Here is a 20,129-nt window from a genome sequence, read left to right as displayed (position 1 = left end):
CACATATGGGAATATTGAGGTATTCAATAACAATATAATTCTAAAGAACAGGTATTAGTCAGTCTGGTAATTTCAACTGTTAAATAACATTTCTTATTTGGGCTAGTGTGGGCACCAGCTAATACTGAACTCAGTAGTTGTTCTCTAATCTTAAGTTTCACTGAGAGTATCATAAAAGAAAAAGTCTATTCCTATCTCCTAAACTCTACAAAACATTCCTTATTTCTTCTGTTAAATCAAAACATTCATTTGAAAATGCACCTCAAATTAATAAATACTCTAGAACATAAAAATTTCAAGTCTAATGTATTTGCCACCCTAGGGTACTTTCCATTTGTCCTCTTCACTCTTCTTAACTGAACAAGTAATTTACGTGAGTAATGAAAATAATCTTATTGTGCAGCTTTTAATCTATTATTCAATAGCTAAAAGGAAAGTAAAAGTCACCCTTTCTATCAATAATTCAGCCTCAGTGCTAATGCAGCCATTCAGCTGCCCCCTCACAAGGGCCTCATGCATTTTTAATGTGTTGGCTCTTTGTTAGGAGGTCAAAGATGTGAATTGTGGTTAGAAACACAGTCACCAGGTGAGGCAAGGTCAACTGAAGAAAATATTCCTATTGCAAGTGAAACAAATTGAACTGGCAGGACTGTAAAGGAAAACTGCACAGTAGGGTCCTCTGTGCCTGACTTTGCTGAGGACCAAAAAGGTCAAGCCCAGCTGCCAAGGCTGCCCTGGCTGGTAAAGAACCAGGAGCTCTCAGCAGCACCAGTGGAGCTGAACAAATTTCAGCAAGTCTGTCTGATGGGCTCATACAGCATGTGCCCCAATTCAGCCTCTCCTCAGGTACTGTTTGATACCCTGCCTGGATCCAAATCCACACCCTGGGACAGGCACTCCCTCTGGAGCACCACAGAGGTCAAGGCTCTGATGGGAGCAGTTATTTCCCTCAGAGCCAAATTTTTACTGGTTTGGATAGTGCTATAATTTGGATACCTGCCACTAAACTTCAAACCTGGGCTGCCTGGACCAGATCTCACCATCTAACAAATCTACCTGATCTCTTCAGCTTTACTTCCACTGAGGCATTTTTAGAGAATTGATCCTTAAACACCACAACAGTTTTGAAAGCCCCAGAGGCACAGATGGCCTCAGTGGTCTACTTTTCTTTGCAATGTATGAATCAAGCACCTGCAAGAACAAGAACTTAGTCAGCTTTTTTTGTCTGCTAATAAATCCCTCTGAGACTGTACTTCTCTCTAATAGTATGGTTGTCTTCTTTGGAAAAGATTAGCATGTCAGGAAGCCTCTACAGGAGGACTGAGCACAGGCAGGCACCATCTCCTCTCAAGGCTGGCACAGAAAACTCCTGAGCTGACACTAAAGAGACAGATGAAGTTTTAGACCTCTCCCAAGAAGTGCTGTATGTGACCTGGCACCAAGCAGCTGCTGGTATCTTTGCATCCCTTCCCATTCTGTCAGACTGAGGGGCTCTGGCAGAGATTGAACCCTGCTCACGTTTGTGGAATGGAGCATTCCTTCCCCAGGATGAGAGGTTCTTTGGGACATGAGGTTCCAATCAATGTTACTCCTCTGCTAAGGGAGGAGTCATGATGTCAGCTGATCTTCTGTACTGGAAATGGTTCCCTTTTATTTTTGCCTCTTTAGGTTTAAACTCCTCATGACCCAGCATGTTTTAGGGCAGAAAAAGTAAAGGATTTGCCATATTTTATCCTGGCTCAAAATGAAGCAAATAAATATTTATGTAACATTTGGCAATTTCTCTCTAACCCTATTGCTGTCCAGCCTCCTTCAATAAGAGGAAGTGATATTAATTTGTTTCTGAGAATGGAAGCATTCATTTTACATCTGGAACAACTCCTGTGTGTCATATCACTGCTTCGTGTAGATTTGCATTCCAGCGGAGCTTAGCAAAAACTTATACAGACCTATGTAATGGTTGGTTACTACCAAAACATACAATTAGCCTTATAAATACACTAAAGAGGTAAAAATGAGCAGAATTTTGTAAGCTCTAGCACCAAGCTGACCACAGAAAACCTTCAGGCAAAAGTCAGGCAAGTGCAATTTCAGTTTTGCAGGAGCAAAGAATAAAGATCATGTAATCATTTCTGTTACTCCACAACCACATATTCCAGACCAGGATGTCTGATTTCCTAACCCTTTCCCCTCCTTCTCCCCTCATGTTAAGGATCAGATTTTGGGGCTGTACTCCAAAGGGCTAGAAATGATGTCTAGAAATGACAATGCAAAACAAACACCCACAAATGGATATAGACAGATGGAATAGTACAAGGAAAATGAGAGCACCCATTGGCCCTTCAGAAATGGAAGCATCATCAAGGTTTTCATACTTTTTACTTTTTCCAAACACAAGAAGCCCCATGGGACAAAACATTGCATTTCTTCATTGAAGGCATAACAAGGAGAAAGTGCAGACTCTAATTATTGACTAATCATAAACAACAGTAAATATTTAAGTAGACCAGGATACAACTGACAGGCAGAGATTGGCCCTCAGAACCTTGGAGAGGGGTGTTAACCACCAAATCATGGCTCTCACAGAGTAAGAGAAATGAGGGAAAATACACAAAGCAACACGTATTTGGGTTTGCAGAATCAGACAGAAAAATACTGATTTCAAATGACAGTATTCTGACTGGATATGAACAGGCAAGACTGTGTTTATCAAGGCCAGAGGAAAGGCAAATTTTGATACCTTAGAAGTAATATAAACAGAACTGAGCTACAGCCTTAGACATATGGATAAAAGGATTTTATGTACAGAATAAAACAGATCCAGACAAGCCTGGATATGAGAACAGACAGAGAATTTTAAGTCAAAGAGCAGTGCAGTGACTTGCAAGATAGTGGGCTGTACCAGCAGAAGAAAAAGAGTTGGCATGGGAAAATTAATTGCAAACATACTTAGAGCAGTTTGCTACTTACTCTTGGTTGCTGGGAGCTTGTTTTCTGACCCTGACTTCAGCAAGTCAGCAAATGCATGGTAGATGTGCAGCACAAAGATGACACAGGGTTCATTGCAACCCAGACTGGCTGTGCCCTGCAGACACAGCCAGCTTGTACTTGGCAATCAATGAGCCAGATGCAATTGGAACACTGCTAACTGCCTGTAAATGATGCATTTTTTAAAAAACTGAACCATTTGAGGGGCTGTATTGCATTCATTACCATTTCAATCAACAGCAGCACAATGTAGCACTGACGAGATTTAAATGACTATCCAATATAAATAATCTGAAAGGCTCGGGATAGCTGGGGCAGAGATCATTTACAGATTATTTCATTTTAGGCTTCCTATTTGGCTAAGATTTTGCACATGTGAACTTGTCCCATGCTTCTGCCTTAGCTATGTAGGCAGCTCTTTCAGTGAGAGAGATAAGAAAAGAAATAAGGTTGAGGAAGGAGTAATGGAGGCGTGGAAAATTGATTTTCAGACTGACTGTGACCTTGACTCAGAGGTTGAACACGAGCTGTGAAGCAGACAATGAGGACAGGAACAAGCTGCAGACAGCAAAACAGCAAACTTTGTTTGGAATTAGAGATTACAGACAAATTCTGACGGCCTGTCCCTGGGCCCATAATCAGTGCAGTAAGCATGTGATGATATTTTGACTTGCAGGGATCGTTGGGTATTTATGAGAGCACAACAGATCACACACTGTTTCTCTCAGAGATAGCATTTCAGAAGGCTGTTATTCAAGCCACTTAAGATGAAGAAAAAAATTAAGAGAAATTTTTGTACAGTGCATCAGTTATTTTACCAAATTCTGATAATTTCATTTGTTCACATGCTCATAAAACATTTAATCTCATTTTCTGCTCTGAAATTTTGTATGATGGGTCTGAAATAATGCAAAGTCTTACAGAAATAATGTAGCCATGAAGGAAGACAAAAACACTAGTTTCTGATAAACCACACGTGATGTAGTTAAGAAAAGTAGAGAAGAGTGGCTAGAGTGGTTTATAATTTGCAGTTTGTCACCAAGTTATGGGGTCAGACACAAATTGGTAAGAACTAGAGAACAACCAAGGACCACGTTACTACTACAGGACTGTTCCTCCAGCAAGGAGCAGTTAAAGAGGCTCTCTCTGTATTTTTATTCTGTGACTTCTCTATTGTGTAGCTCAGGGAAAGAAGGAGCTAGCAAGTTAGGCCAGGTCCACACTCAGAATGCTTTGTCAGCACAGGATCATGTATTATAATATTATGCAGCGTATTATGCTGGCACAGCATTCCAAGGCAGATGCAGCTTATAACAGCAAAAAAAAAAAAAAAAAAAAAGGTTTTTACAGTATAACTTCTTAATTACCTGGGAGTAACAAGTTGGGTTTTATGCACAAGTGACTTCTGGCAACATAACTATTTGTTGGGTCACAGCCCAGGGGCTGATCTGTGCATAACTGTGCCATCACCAATCTGTAGAACAGTCCTGGCCTTTGAGCCATGGGGGAACCTCTGCTCTACCTAGAAAACATTGCTTTGCCTTCTTAACACCTCTGGAGTGGCATGTAATATTGGGAAAGGATAGAGAATACAAAGTAGATATTTTCTCGGTCTAAAGCTCATTCTGACACAGACAATTTGAGTTCCACAAGGAAACAAAACTGCACAGTGCTCAGAGATATAATATTACAGCATCAAGGTCCTCTGGTCCTTGCACAGAGAGCCTGTGATCTCACAGGACACCAGCACAGCTGCAGTGTTTCTGTGTGGGTAGTCAGCCTTCAACTGGATTGAAATCCAACCCAGTAGTATTGGGAATTTCCTACAAAATATGTTTCTCAATAGAAATCACAGTACTTAGTGATTTTTCTTAGTGTGCACTAGTGTGCTCAAGGTGCCATTCTGAAATGGGATGTGCTCTGAAACTGAAGTGACTGGAAAATAAAAGCCCTCAATTTTTTAAAAAAAATCAGGCCAACTTATGATCACAGTTTTTTAAAACAATACTTTTTTTTTATGGAAAGGGAATTTTTGCATATTTCTGTGGCAGACCATTAAGATAGGATATCTGCCTGTTCTGTGCTTGCTGGTTATGATCAATTCTGTTCTACTGTAAAATCTTCTAGGTAGTGAGGGATTTTTCCTATTTTCCTGAAAGCATTTTTTATTGTCCCAGTAAAACTGAGTTTTCACAAATATTTAAATTTTTGAAAAGCAGAATATTCCCCATCTTTAAATAATTCCATCACTGAATTCCCAGCTAACTGTCAATCTACACAACCAGAGCAATTAGCTCTGCATGATAGCAGAGCTATTAAATAATCTTGGCATCAAGGTTGCAGCAGTTCAATGGCCAGGCTAGACAAAGAATGCCTCAGGGCATTCCCTCATGGTAGAAACAGCTCTTGCAAAGGGCCTGCCTCAATTTCCCATTCCCAATGTCTCCTGAAGTTAATCAGCTTTTTCTTTGGTGGGGGAGTTGGGGGTGGGGGTGGCTGTGGTGGTGGGGCAGAGGTGGGGGCGCTGAAGTCTTTATTCTTAACTGATGTTACTGAGCTTCCAGGCCTGACTTCTTGACTTAGAATCAGCTTCTCCTGTTCCTCTTCAGCTGCAATCAGCAGGCTTTTCTCCAGCTTGGAGAGTCCATAGATTCATGTTCACTTATCCAATCACTCTTGATTCTCAGGCTGACATCTGGCGTATTTTTGTCCCAGATGAGAGAAGGAGAAATCTTACAATGCAAGATTCTGCATCCCAAGCCCTTAGGGGGACAGTGGCCCTACATTCTAACTTGCTCTTGGCATTAATAACTCCCAAGACACTCTTCTCTCTAACAAAGGCTACATCAAATATTTTTAAACCAGATTTCCTTAGGCACACAAGCAATTGATCTTGCAAAACATTCTTTCTGGCCTTAAGGGCCGAGTGTTCAAAGTATGTACAATGAGGATTAAAAATTAAACTGATAAAAATCACATGAGGAAAAAGGAGAAAAAACATCAAATGTGAATGTAGGAGCAAGGAACTGAGAGTTGGAACATCACTGGGTCTATCACACAGTTTTAATTTGCAGGTAGAGTGGAGATGTCGTGAAAACTTCATCATAAAAGAGGACCAGCTTGGGAACTGAGTCATTTAATAATGTCAGTAAGGACTGAGCTGATATTCACTCATGAGCTCTAGGGAATCTGACTGAGCTGATATTCACTCATGAACTCTAGGGAATCTGCAGATGAAATGACTGTGCTGCTGCCTAGGAAATACTAAAGAGTCAGGTGTTCTGTGAGAGAACTGGACTTAGTGGGGATGATGGTATCGGAAGTTACAGGCTGCAATTGCCAGACACACACTCAGGACCTGAGAATTCAGCTACCACACCTACCCATGAGCCTGCTGCAGCCCTCAGCTCCTCTTCCCCCTGCTGCTGTTCTGCTGTGCCACCTCGTGCCCACCAGCTGACACTGCTGCATGGCACAGGACACCGGCACATCCCTCAAATCCTTCATGTTGGACTTTCTGAGACCAGAGCGATGCAGACCTGTGCCCAGGGACACAGCTGCAAACAGGACATGTGAATACAGAGCGCTACACTGTCAAAATCCTTTCTGTATTCTTGTGAAGGCCCAGATGCTCCCAGATGCTTTCAGACTTTCAGTGATTACAGCCAGAGTGTTGAGTTCGCTGCAATTGAGGTTAGGTAAGATCTGCACGGCAGACATTTCTCACAATTGCTACCAGAGCCATTATTGCACTGTCTGCTGTCCTTGTCCTCTGGGCTGTCAAGCAGCATGTCCCAGGGCAAAGAATGCACATTAAGAAATTCCTTGTCCTTTACCAACTATGATGCTGACATCTAGTATTTTGAATAACCACATGACCACCTTGTGTTTTTTACTTACTTCATTGTAAAATGGATGACACTTGTTTATTTCACCAGGGTGACAGAGCTTTGGCATATTTTTCACAGCAGATGGAGCTTTAGAGATCTGCAAATGACATTGCTTTAACAAACTGGCAGAAACACATTTCTGATGACAGGGCACACTCTGGGAGCTTTGCAGAGTACATTCAACAGAAGGAAGCACAGCAATCCAAACAGTTGAAGAAGGTCTTTGCATTTAGCAGATTTTCATATTATTTGTCCAGGCATATTCGAAAACTCTTTGATTTTTTCAGGAGCTGCCAACATTCAGGTTACATGGGGACTTTCAGGTGCAAACCCCCTCGCTTTTGGCAAGCACCCTGAATGATTTTGGCATGGCAAAGAAACTCTTTCTCTAAGCAAAAAATTGTAGAAATTGTACAACTTGTGAGTCTACCTGATAAACTCCTCACTGCAGTCGTCCAGGCCTCATCCATCCTGCCATGGAAAGCCCAGTCACAAAACACATTGTTATAAATGATTTTCAAATTTCCAAACAATTAAATCTAATTAATTGATAATATACTTTAATAAATTGGATACAAAATAATTTAAAAATGCAATTTAGTAAAAGTAGATAATTTAGTAAAGAAAGGTAAAATTGAGTAGATATATTCAGATATATATTTATATATATATGTGAACATAGTTGGCCAGTAATTAAGGATGGTTAAGGCATAAGCAAAACCGACTGGGGTACGGGGAGGGCTTCTCACCCCACCTCATGTACAAAACAAAGCACTTCAAGCTGAACTTATATACTGTGTGCTTATACATATTCATTAATGTTTGCTGTAAGTTTCTTCCTATTTCTGATTTTTCTGACTTTACATCACTTTTCTTCACGGCACATGCTTCACTTGTTCTTAGGGGGTCTTCAGTCTTATTTTGGGGTCTTTTGGTGAAGGCTTCTCCTCTTCCTCGTTGTCCTTTGGTTTGCATGTGTGTACTAAGTGTTGTGTTATGTTAGTCTACTAATTAGCCTTATATTTACTAACCTTTAGGACCAATGCCTAAATTCATTCTAATTTTGTCCATCTCAAGGCTGTTTTGGTCCTGAGACACCATTTATCTTCTAAACTACATCCTGTACCTCAATTTTGACATGTAACATCTGCAAAGGGGATGTTATATATCTGCTTTATAACACTGATTCTTGATACTTTCTAATAACAACTTCAACAACAGTTACAATTTAGTTAGCAGGAATCAATTACATGTATTACACCATCTATGATGTAGAAGTGCTGCAGCTCGGACCCAGCAGCCCCACAAGGAGGGGTCAGTGCTCCACCAGTCAGTGCTTGGGCTCCACAGGGAAAATCCGTGCCAGAGGGCGAAACTGCTCCAGCAGTGCCTTCTAACCCGTGGAAAAACAGCCTCCACATCAAGGAAAACAAACTATAGCAAGCTCACGAGTATCACAAATTCCTGTGCTGGCCTGCCAAATACCACTGCAGTATTTGTGTTTGGGATTCTCAAAGGATTAGGCCTCCTCCTTGTTTGGGAAGCGTGCCTGGGTCAGCAGAGCAGGCAGGAATGCAGCTATTCCCAGCACTTCGGGCACAAATGGGGAGTCATTTCTGCTGCTGCCCAGGGACACTGCTTGTGTACAGGAGGCCCTGAGCATCAGTTTCTGAGTAAGAATAACTCCTTGAGTACTGAATGAGCTTAAAGATGTCTTATATTAATATTTCCAGTTACATGAAATGTAAAGATAGTTAGGGGACAATTACTGATTTTGATTTAAGTAAGCCACCTCTAAGCACATTTTAAATTTTTTCTGGTTTCTGGGGTGACTTTTATCAGTTGAATTTCTAAGGCCTATTTTACATGCTTCAGAGCTTTCACTGAGAATTGGGTAAGGGCGAGCTCCTGCTGACACAGAGATGGCTTTGGTGACAAAGTTCCCCCCTGTACATCATCAGGCAGGCTGCCCCCCACTGCCTGCCCAGTCACAGCTCTGGTGTCTGCTCCTCACAAAGAGAATCAAGAGTGCAGCAGGAGCCATACCTTGAACTGCATCCAGGAGAGCCAATACACCAGAGAGGTCTGACTCTGCTGAGCTGATCAGATTTTTTAGGAGTACCTTAGGCAGGTGCTTAACAAGACCCAGAGGAGAAGTAGGCATATTCTTTCCTCTACTGCCTCATTCAACCTGGACTTCTTTACATTAGTGACTTCCAACCCATGATGAGCCATTTAGATGAGCTCTCAGTGCCTGCAAGAGGACACAAATGACACCAGAAACAGATTGAGCTGTCCAAATGCATTTGCTGTGTTTTAGTGCCACTGCTGCCTGTGACAGCAGCAGAGACAGATATGTCACAGGAAAAGAACAGGACAACAACCAAGAAAGGGAAAGCTGAGAGGTGTGGGCTGGGTAGGAGGGGAAATGAAAATATTAAATTATATTAAATATTAGATTATTAAGACAATATAAAAGCAAAACAAAACTGATTGTAGCTTTCCACCTTCAGTTCTTTAAGTGAGGTTCCTCTGCAAAAAGACCGGGAAACCATTACACTGCATCACTGGAGTGAATCACAAAAAAACTGTGACCACCTTTTTAGAAATAGTGAGGGTTTTGTGGATTGCTTTACTTATCTCATGAAAATTCAGATGCCTAATGACAAAACTCCTGCTGAAAAAACACTTGCAGGAAGATGCAGATGGCATATGGTACACAGTTGACAAGTTACTCTTGACTAGTTTGTCTAAACAACAGGAAATTCTTATGTCATAGCTAATCTGACTCTGGTTACCTTCTGGTGACAGCTAGTTTTTATTTCTGGTTTTAGTTATTTTCCTTCCTTCACTTGCCAATATATTTTAAATAAAAACCTGGAACAAACACGTGAACATTTAAATTGTTTTTGCTTATATTGCAGGTGCAACACTGAAGAATCCATTTGTAGATATGGATGCACCCTCAAAACACAGCATAGCATGACAGCTCCATGACGTTGTACCAAGACCAGAATCAACAAGGATTTCTCTCTGGAGATCTGACCAGAAGTGCTGCAGTAGAAAATAATGCCAGTCTGTTGGAATGACAGGCACAATTAGGAGTTCCGGACAACCACACACCCCTGAAGCCATAGTTGCAGATGGCTGGTAACTAAAACTCTTTTTTAAAAACAAACCAAATCCAAGTTCAGTAGGATTTTGAAAAAATTCATTCCATGATAAGGTTTAAGAAAAAAATGATAGTATATATGTCATATTGTGCCACACAACAATTGAAAAAATCCCTATATTTTTAAAACACAGGCACGTGCAGAATGAGCTTTCATATGGGAAGCTGTTATGAAGAGGTAAAATTGCTTTCTGTTGTACTAATTTTTCTTTAATTTTAGAGAAAAGCTTTATATATTTTATGTCAACCAAGCCACCAGGTTCTAGACTGCAGATTACACTGGTATGGTAAGATTTACTGCCTTGGAAAAGGTATTTTTTAAACAAACAAAAATATAAGGAAGCAGAATATAGTATGCCCTATATTGTCCAAAGACACGTGTTTATCACAGCAGAAAGTGTGAATAGAATAATGAGTTCTATGTAAAAATCACCATCAAAAATATAAATTATTTGATTCCATTTTAAATGAGAGAAAACATGTTTTTAATATCCATGATAACAGCTGTGTTTAACCTCATATAGAGTCTTCCTTTTCTAATTGAATAGTTCTCAAAGTACTAGATAAGAGACACTGTTAAGCCAGTTTTCAGTTTCTTGTGGCATTCTTGGAGTTTAACAGAACAGTCATTTTCATACCTCAGTTCAAATCTGGTCTTGGCTCTCATATTTTGAGAATAAATTGAAAAAAAACAACTATGCTTTGTAGATGAAACTTGATGATTAAATGTTCCCCCGTGGCCATATGGTGTGCTTGTAGAGATCTTTACAGCCTCCTGCACTGGACAGTATTTAGGGGCATTATCTTTGCCCTGAGATTTGTTGTCATGGGGAAATGAGGAAAAAGGACATGAGGCTGGAAACTGCAGCTAGGGAAAAATACCTTAGATCAGATGCCTGAATTTTGATATCAAAAGTTAATTTTTACCTTTGATCATTAATAATGTAAAGAATATATAACCACAGTATTTAAGAGATGTTTGCATTTTGCAGAATCTGGCTTTTAAAACACATGATGTAGCAGGACTATGAAGCTATAAAGTGAAATTACATCCCCTAGCTACGGAGCTTTCTCAGTATTACCTGACACTTACGAAGAGGAGAGCTTCTCTCTCCAGCACCCCAAGACTCCCAAATTAACTTTGACAATGCAGTCATTTTACCACAAGTATCTCCTGAAAATACAGATTATAAGCATTTAAGACCCTCTTTCATGGCACACAACAGTATTTCTGAAGATAGCTTCAAAGTTGCCATTTAACCTACAAAACACCAATGAGTTTGTCATACAGGCATTTTTCCCTAAAACACTAAGTGACACATCAGAATTGAGCTAACCAAATAATAATATAAATATTCCAGCAACAGACAATCTGTACAAAAACTAGTTGTTCCTCACACAAGTGATTCCTTTCCTTTTGCAATTACCATAGTAGCCTCCTTCACCGCCTTCAGCTCACCAGCATCTCTTGTAATAAAGAGCCCAGAACCTCGAGGGAACACAGGCAGAATTTCTCATCCTTGTAGCACACTCATCCCTGGATTTTAGGCTGAATAACTGACTTCATGGAGGACAACAAAGAAAGAAAGAAAAATGTCATCTTGCTTCCACATAGCAAAGGAGGCAGTGTTTCAAAGGAGACTGTTATTTATCCCACACTACAGGCACAGAGCAACAAACGATTTGCCTGACTTTATTTACCTCCCAAACTGGTGTCTTTCTCCTGCTGTTGCTGCTCTTCTCTCTCTAAGCCCAGCTCATGTGTAACAGCTAGCCACTCCCTGCTGCTGTCTGCACACCAGAGGGAACAGACACAGACAAGACAGATGGACTTTTGCTGCTCTTACCCATGTCCAGCATTGACATCAATAGCCTGTCCAGGTCCCTCTGGATGGCATCCCTTCCATCCAGCATGCTGACTGCTCCACGTTTCTTGGTGTCACCAGCAAACTTGTTGGGGTGCGCTTGGTCCCACTGTCCACATTAAACAGGGGCAGTCCCAAAGCCCTGGAGGAATGTCACTTGTCACTCTCCAACTGGACATCAAGCTGTTGACCACAACACTTTGAGTGTGACCATCCAGCTCCTTCCTTATCCACTGAGTGGTCCCTCCACTCTCTGGGAGTCCAAGGATGTCATGTGGGACAGTGTCAAATGCTTTGCACAGATCCATGTAGATGTGAGTTGCTGTCCCCTTGTCCATTAATGCTGTAACACCACCAAACTTTCCAGGCATTATTTGCCCTCAGTGAAGGCATGTTGGCTGTCCCAATCACTTCCATGTTTTCCATGTGCCTTAGCACAGTTTCCACAAGGATCTGTGCCCGTGACCTTGCTGGGCACAGAGGTGAGACCGATTGGTCTGTAGTTCTCCAGGTCTTCCTTTTTTCCCTTTTTAGGGATGGGGTTGTGTTTCCCCTTTTCCAGTAATTGGGAATTTCACTGGACTGCTGTGACTGCTCAAATATGATTGATAGTGGCTCAGCCACTTCATCCACCACTTCCCTCAGGACCTGCAAATGCATCTCATCAGATTCCACAGGCCTTTGCACCTTCAGGTCCCTTAGATGTACTTGAACCTGATCTTCTACAGTGCACAGCTCTTCATTTCCCCAGGCCCTGCCTTTGCCTTCTGTGACCCAGCCAGTGTGGCTGGAGCACTTGTTGGTGAAAACCAATGGAAAAAAAAGTGAGTAACACAGCCTTCTCTGTAACCTGAGTAACCAGGTCTAATGTTTCCTTCCAGACATGGCTCATAGTTTCCCTAATCTTTCTTTCCAATCAGCCACATAAGTATGGAAGCTATTATTGGTGCCCTTGATGTCCCTGACCAGATTTAATTCTATCAGGGCTTTAGCTTTCCTCACCTCATCCCTGTCTGCTTGGACGATGCTGGAGAGAACAATTTCTGTGTATTCCTGTGTATATACACAATTTCTGTGTATACCAGACTACCTGTTCTTTCCTCCATCCTCACTGACTTATTTTTTGTGCTTGTTCAGGAGCTACTTGTTCATCCATGCAGGCTTCCTGGCTTTTTTACCTCATTTCCTCTTTTTTTGGGATGCATTTCTCTCGAGTTTGGAGGAGATGATCCTTGAGTATCAACCAGCTTTCTTGGACCCCTCTTCTCTCCAGGGCTTTATCCCATGGTATTCTACCAAGCAGATCCCTTAAGAGCCAAAGTCTGCTCTGCTGAAGTACAGGGCAGTGATCTTGCAGTGCAGCCTCCTCACACTCGCACTCTGACCTTCAAAGGTTCTGGTTTCAGTCCATGCTGCCAAAAGAACAAAAGTGAAGCTGCATTCCACACCATGGAGAAAATGCTTGTGGATAGTCTGTTCTAGCTCTCCCTGTGGAGCTGCATGGCTGCTGATGCAATGCTGGGGAAAGCTTAAAAATCTTTGGGGCTTAATCAATCTCCATTGAAAGAGCCAACAGAAAATTCCCCTCCTCAAGGCCACATTAAATAAGGAATTTACTAAGACTGGCTGTACATGAGTTTAAGGGAGAATCTTTAATTTAAACTTGTTATATCACCCAAGCAAAACCTCTTTAACAAATGAAGAAAGTCTGGTGAAATTAACGTGAATGTTAAATATTCACTGCATATATTCAATTTCTCATGCAGCATGTAGCTGTGAGAACAGCTTTCTTCAGCCTGCATTTGCTGTTAGATGGATTTTTTAACTTTTCAATGGCTATAACAGAAAATTAAGATAAAATATGAAAACTTTTTGATATTTTTGTGGGTACAAAACTTCAGAGCAGCTTGTATGAAACTGTTCACCTACTTCTTGTCCTGTTTTGGCAAGAATGGAAGCAGTGACCAGTTGTATCCAGACAAAGATCAGAATAATAATTAAAAGAACTATACCATCATGCTGAAGACAACCTCCAAAAAGGAAAAAAGGCTTTTCCCCCCTCCCTTAATCTTATGGTTCATTAGAATGCAAAAACATTGTTCTGGAAAATTTATTTTTAAAAAAACTATACTCTTCTCAAGGCATCAGTTCTTGGCATTCCTTCTTTTAATGCAGAGTTCAGTGGAATTTCAGAGGTATTTTTTTAGGTCCCAGCACAAAAACCAGGTAACAAAAACTGAGTACCCTGAACAAACCCACAGTTCTGCTATGAGTGGAGAGAGCATTCACCCCTTAAAAAAACTGCAATGCAAATAACCTCACACTAGTAAAAATGTCTGAGATAAATGTAGGAAGAAATGCCAGGCCCATATGAGTTGTCAGACAGGTGTTCCTTCTAAAAGCAAGGTATTAAAATGTCAGTCAGGAATCCCAGTCAGATGTAAGGGACGGGAACTTAGACACAAGTCCCAGAGCTGCTCTTGGCTTCACTCACAATATTCCATTTTTCTAAGTAAGCTGGAGTATTTGGTAGCAGGATATTGGAAATACTTACACTTTACAGCAAATGCACAGGACGCACAATACCATTTTACTTGCACAATAAAGTTGCAGGTAAAATGATGAATATTTAAGAGAGAAAAATGTTACATATTCTGACTTCTACTTAAGGAAAAGACTAAAAGTCCTGGATTGAAAATGTATATGCATGTTAGCTATATATTTATATATAAGTGTGTACACACACACTTAAAAAAAGGATTTGTGCAAACTTAAGTTCAAGAATAGGGAAGAAATCTGAAGAAAGTACCTTTTAAAAATCTGAGTAGCAGATCAATAAAATTTCAGTACAAACATGGTTTATTATGTAACTAAGATACATGCATTTATATGCTGTTTAATGTATTTTGTTAACTATTTTTCATATATGTCATATCTAATGTACATATGCTTTATGTATTATATTTTAGTTACCATATTCTACATTACATATTAAAGTCACTTGGATTCAATCTTGTTTGGTCTCTAGTCAATATCACATTATTATTTTATATGACATTATTGAATTACTATTTTCCAGATCCACAAATTCTTTATTCAGAGGAAAAACCCCTCCTACTGCTTATGAATATTTTCTTTATTATTTTCTTTAAATCCCCAACCTATATCAAAGGCTTATAGAAGCAAAATTCACTCCTTCTCTAATTCTTCTCCTCTGTGTAGGACAACCTGACTTATCAATCAATCAATCAATCAATCTGCACTGTGAGAATCAGAATATCAAGATCAAAATACTGTAATCTTATCCTGATTGTCTTATATTGAGCATTTAAATGGATTCAGTCATAAGTATCTGTCACTCAATTACAAGGACTTTTTAAGTCCTTTTAACAATTTGCTTAATGTTAGCATAATTGTAACATTGCATTAATGCTCCTAAGTAGAAAATTGCAGAAAGGGAAGGAAGGAGCTTAGTTTTTCCATGATGGAACACCAATATACTGAAAGCTGGCACAATCTGAAATGCAACAGTGCTCAAATGCAAGAAAGTACTCACCCATAAAGTACTAACCTTATGTTCCTATCATGGAGTCCCTTAGAAGGTGCATCTTGATTAATGAGGAAGGGAATGATAATGAAAATGAACACAATTGATGATGCATTATGAAGGAGCACCTTATTTAACAGACATGGAACAAAGAAAGGCATGTTGCTGGCATTGCAGAAATTAACAAAACACCACGAAACACACCAGGCAGTGTGCTAGGGATGTGCCACATAACAACCCCTGGTGCCCTTTGGTACTTTCTGGCTGAACACCTGTTGGCACAGGCCAAGGGGGGCTGGAGCACTCACCTGAAGCTGCAGAATCCTGCTCTGCTGTCTCACATGTGTGACTGCCACCCACGGATCACTCACCTCATCACACACAAACAGCTCCAGCCTCTGTCACACAATTCCTACAAACAAACAGCCCCAGCTGTTTCCAGCTGAGCAGCTTGTGCTGCATCTGTGTGCCCATCCCTCACAGCACCTGTGTCCCCATCCCTCACAGCACCTGTGTCCCCATCCCTCACAGCACCTGTGTCCCCATCCCTCACTGCACCTGTGTGCCCATCCCTCACAGCACCTGTGTCCCCATCCCTCACAGCACCTGTGTCCCCTGTCCCTCACAGCACCTGTGTCCCCTGTCCCTCACAGCACCTGTGTCCCCATCCCTCACTGCACCTGTGTCCCCTGTCCCTCACAGCACCTGTGTCCCCTGTCCCTCACAGCACCTGTGTCCCCATCCCTCACTGCACCTGTGTCCCCTGTCCCTCACAGCACCTGTGTCCCCATCCCTCACAGCACCTGTGTCCCCTGTCCCTCACTGTATCTGTGTCCCCTGTCCCTCACAGCACCTGTGTCCCCTGTCCCTCACAGCACCTGTGTCCCCATCCCTCACAGCACCTGTGTCCCCTGTCCCTCACTGCACCTGTGTCCACTGTCCCTCACTGCACCTGTGTCCCCATCCCTCACAGCACCTGTGTCCCCATCCCTCACAGCACCTGTGTCCCCATCCCTCACAGCACCTGTGTCCCCATCCCTCACTGCACCTGTGTCCCCATCCCTCACTGCACCTGTGTCCCCTGTCCCTCACTGCACCTGTGTCCCCATCCCTCACAGCACCTGTGTCCCCATCCCTCACTGCACCTGTGTCCCCCGTCCCTCACAGCACCTGTGTCCCCCGTCCCTCACAGCACCTGTGTCCCCCGTCCCTCACAGCACCTGTGTCCCCCGTCCCTCACAGCACCTGTGTCCCCCGTCCCTCACTGCACCTGTGTCCCCCGTCCCTCACAGCACCTGTGTCCCCCGTCCCTCACAGCACCTGTGTCCCCATCCCTCACAGCACCTGTGTGCCCATCCCTCACAGCACCTGTGTCCCCATCCCTCACAGCACCTGTGTCCCCATCCCTCACTGCACCTGTGTCCCCCGTCCCTCACAGCACCTGTGTCCCCCGTCCCTCACAGCACCTGTGTCCCCCGTCCCTCACAGCACCTGTGTCCCCCGTCCCTCACAGCACCTGTGTCCCCCGTCCCTCACTGCACCTGTGTCCCCCGTCCCTCACAGCACCTGTGTCCCCCGTCCCTCACAGCACCTGTGTCCCCATCCCTCACAGCACCTGTGTGCCCATCCCTCACAGCACCTGTGTGCCCATCCCTCACAGCACCTGTGTCCCCATCCCTCACAGCACCTGTGTCCCCTGTCCCTCACAGCACCTGTGTCCCCTGTCCCTCACAGCACCTGTGTCCCCATCCCTCACAGCACCTGTGTCCCCATCCCTCACAGCACCTGTGTCCCCATCCCTCACAGCACCTGTGTCCCCATCCCTCACTGCACCTGTGTCCCCTGTCCCTCACAGCACCTGTGTCCCCATCCCTCACTGCACCTGTGTCCCCTGTCCCTCACAGCATTCCCTGGTGGGATGCTGCTCACACCCGCCTCACCCCAGGAATCCCCCAAAGCTCGAGGCAGGCTAAGCAGGAGAGGTTGGTGTTCCTGGAGGATGGGGCTGGGAAGGAGGCTGAGGGTGCTGACCCTCTGCTCCCTGGAGGGCGGTGGGGGTCGCAGCTGCAGCCGAGCGGGGCTGTCCCCCATGTCCCTCAGCGCTGTGGGGAGGCAGCTCCCTACAGCATCGGGGGGAGAGGACTCAGCTCTTCCATCGCTGGAGGATAGGGAGGCTCTGGAGAAGGATCTGGACGGGCTGGATCGATGGGCTGAGGTAACAGCATGAGGTACAAGATGGCCAGGTGCCACATATTCCCACAACAGCCCCATGAAGCACTACAGGCTGGGGACAGAGTGGATGGAGAGTGGCCCTGAGGAAAAGGCCCTGTGGATGCTGGTCAATAGTGGCTGAACATGAGCCCAGGTGAGCCCAGGTGGCCAAGAAGGCTAAAGGCACCTGGCTTTCTGTACCTATTGTATCAGTAACAGTGTGGCCAGCAGGACTGGGGCAGTGATGAGGCCACACCTGGTGTGCTGTGTCACATCATGGGCCCCTGAACTCAGGAAGGACATCGAGATGTTGGAGTAAGTCCAGAGAGGGGAATGGAGCTGGGGAAGGGGCAGCAGCACAAGGTCTGTGAGGAGCAGCTGATGGAGCTGGGGTGTTTAACCTGGAGAAAAGGAGGCTCAGGGGGAACCTTATGGCTCTGCACGACTCCCTGCCAGGAGGTTGTGCCAGGCAGGGGCCGGCCCTGCTCTCAGGGAATAAGGGATGAGAGGACATTGCCTTAAGCTGTGCTGGAGGTTGAGGTTAAACATTAGGAAGAAATTCTTCACAGAAATGGTGATTAGATGTCGTAATGGACTTCCCAGAAAGGTTGTGGAGTCACTGCTCCTGAAGGTTTTTAAGGAAAGACTGGATGTGGCACCCAGTGCCATGGTTGAGTTGATAAAGGTGGTGCTAGGCTTTAGGTTGGACTCAATGATCTCAGAGGACTTTTCCAGCTTAATTAATTCTGTGATTTCCAGGACATCATCAGGGAGTGAGTTTACCCCACAGCCCCTCTGGAAGGCTGCCCAGGAACCCCTCAGGAGGGCGGTGGGGGATTGCTCTGGAATGCAGCACAGTGCTGGGCTGGGGTAAGGCTCTCGGGTGCCAGCAGCATCTGTGAGAACATGTGTTTTTTGGTGGTCCTGGGGATCTGCCAGCAAACTTCAGGGCCCTCCTCTGGCTGGGGCATGAGGGCTGTGTGGGGTGGCTTGGGGTGGGAGAGGCTGGGAGACCTGAGGTAAAAGAGCATGAGGCCCAGCAGCATGTGGGAAAACATGCTCACTTTCCCTCTTTCTCCTGGCACATATAACAATGATTTCAAAACTATCTCAGAGAATGGAAAAAACATGTATTTACTGCCACTCCTCCACAGCAAATCCCAGGGCACTTGTAATAAGTTCAGAGTAAGGATGAATGCTTGAGCAGGTGGCCAGAGGTCTCCTGAAGAAGAGTAATGCTCGCCCAGGGTGTTTACATCCTGCTGTGAACTAGAATAGTCTCATGCCAAACCACAAGCTGCTGGTTGAAACCTGAGCTGAACTTCCTTGATGAGCAGAGGAGCCTAGCTAACTTTCAGCACAGCTAGTTTTCATTTTCACACCTCTCCAAACTTGCTGGAACAAGAACCAAATGTATAAGCACAGAGTGAACTCCTGTTCCTGGGACGCTGCTGACCCGATCTCAAGCAGCATGTGTCAGAATATGCTAAAAAAAGGTTGTTTTCTCTCAAAAGTTTTCCCAGTTTGGCTTTTTGAGGCTTATGTGGTTTCTGCTGTTCATGTAAACTACAATTTTGGTCATCAGCATTTAGGTAAACCACGGTTTAAACTCATAGAGGCTTTCATCTGAGAAATCCTCACATCTTTCATGGCACCCAGTTTTTCCCTTAATTGAAAGGCAGATGTTCCTTCAATGCAAACAAAGGCTGCAGATTCCCCAGAACTCTGTGTGGAGCTCTCATCCTGGCTTTTGGCCCACTGATATTGCTGATGTATCTCCATGCACTCTGGCTACCAGACTAATTCCAGTGGATTTTTTAAATTCTCAGTGGATTTTGCACAGCCTGAGTTAAGGCTGGAGCTTTACTGCTCTGGGCACACACACCAGTTAACTAGCACCAACTTGGGTGCTTTTACATGTCACACCTTCAGTTCTATGCAGACAGATGTCTGCTCTTTATATGCCACTGGAGGTTTTATTGGATGGCCATCCAGTAATGACTAACTCATGCAAGAAATAGCTCTAAATACTCCTGTGCATTTGTGAATAAGTATAAAGTGCTACAAAGCTCAGAGCAGTATGCTGGGAAATAGTCCAGCCAGATGGAAACAGACCATCAAATATCACAAGAAGGCCAGTTACTTACAATGCATCTCTTCCCTGTGCAGATTAGGGAGGTTTTTCTGCCTTCTTAGATGCTGAATAAATGCATGCACTACTGCAGGATTGCCAGCAGGTTCAAAATAATCACAAATACTATGTGTCTTTGACTTTTTTTGGGGGATTTGTCAGGCAGCTGAAGAATTCTGCTTAAGGCTCCCCTGTAGCTCCATTTAGGATTTCTGGTAGCCAAAATGCATTTTTTACTCAAAACTCCAGTGCCTTTAGGCCTACAAATAGCAACAAATCAAGATCTCCTAGCAAAAGGCAGTGAGAAAGGCAGGAAAGACAACAG

At 43.5% G+C, this 20,129-nt stretch overlaps 2 protein-coding genes across 2 annotated transcripts in view; both read left to right on the top strand.

The window, feature by feature from the left end:
* AMER3 (APC membrane recruitment protein 3) overlaps positions 1-14,926 on the top strand; it is a 42,006-nt gene extending 27,080 nt beyond the window's left edge. The window contains exon 3 of the mRNA XM_023933538.2: positions 9,803-14,926. The gene's annotated coding sequence lies outside the window, so the exon portion shown is untranslated. The remainder of the gene's footprint in view (positions 1-9,802) is intronic.
* Positions 14,927-17,521: 2,595 nt separating this feature from the next.
* The window catches only part of ARHGEF4 (Rho guanine nucleotide exchange factor 4), a 214,955-nt gene continuing 212,347 nt past the window's right edge, over positions 17,522-20,129 (top strand). The window contains exon 1 of the mRNA XM_086843920.1: positions 17,522-17,677. Coding sequence (XP_086700046.1) covers positions 17,552-17,677 — 126 coding nt within the window. The 5' untranslated portion in view covers positions 17,522-17,551. The remainder of the gene's footprint in view (positions 17,678-20,129) is intronic.

This window comes from Cyanistes caeruleus, chromosome 10, assembly GCF_971803275.1.
Source record: "Cyanistes caeruleus chromosome 10, bCyaCae1.hap1.1, whole genome shotgun sequence".
NCBI lineage: Eukaryota > Metazoa > Chordata > Aves > Passeriformes > Paridae > Cyanistes > Cyanistes caeruleus.
Note: the sequence above shows the minus strand (reverse complement) of the source record. Positions and strands in the feature narration are given on the sequence as shown.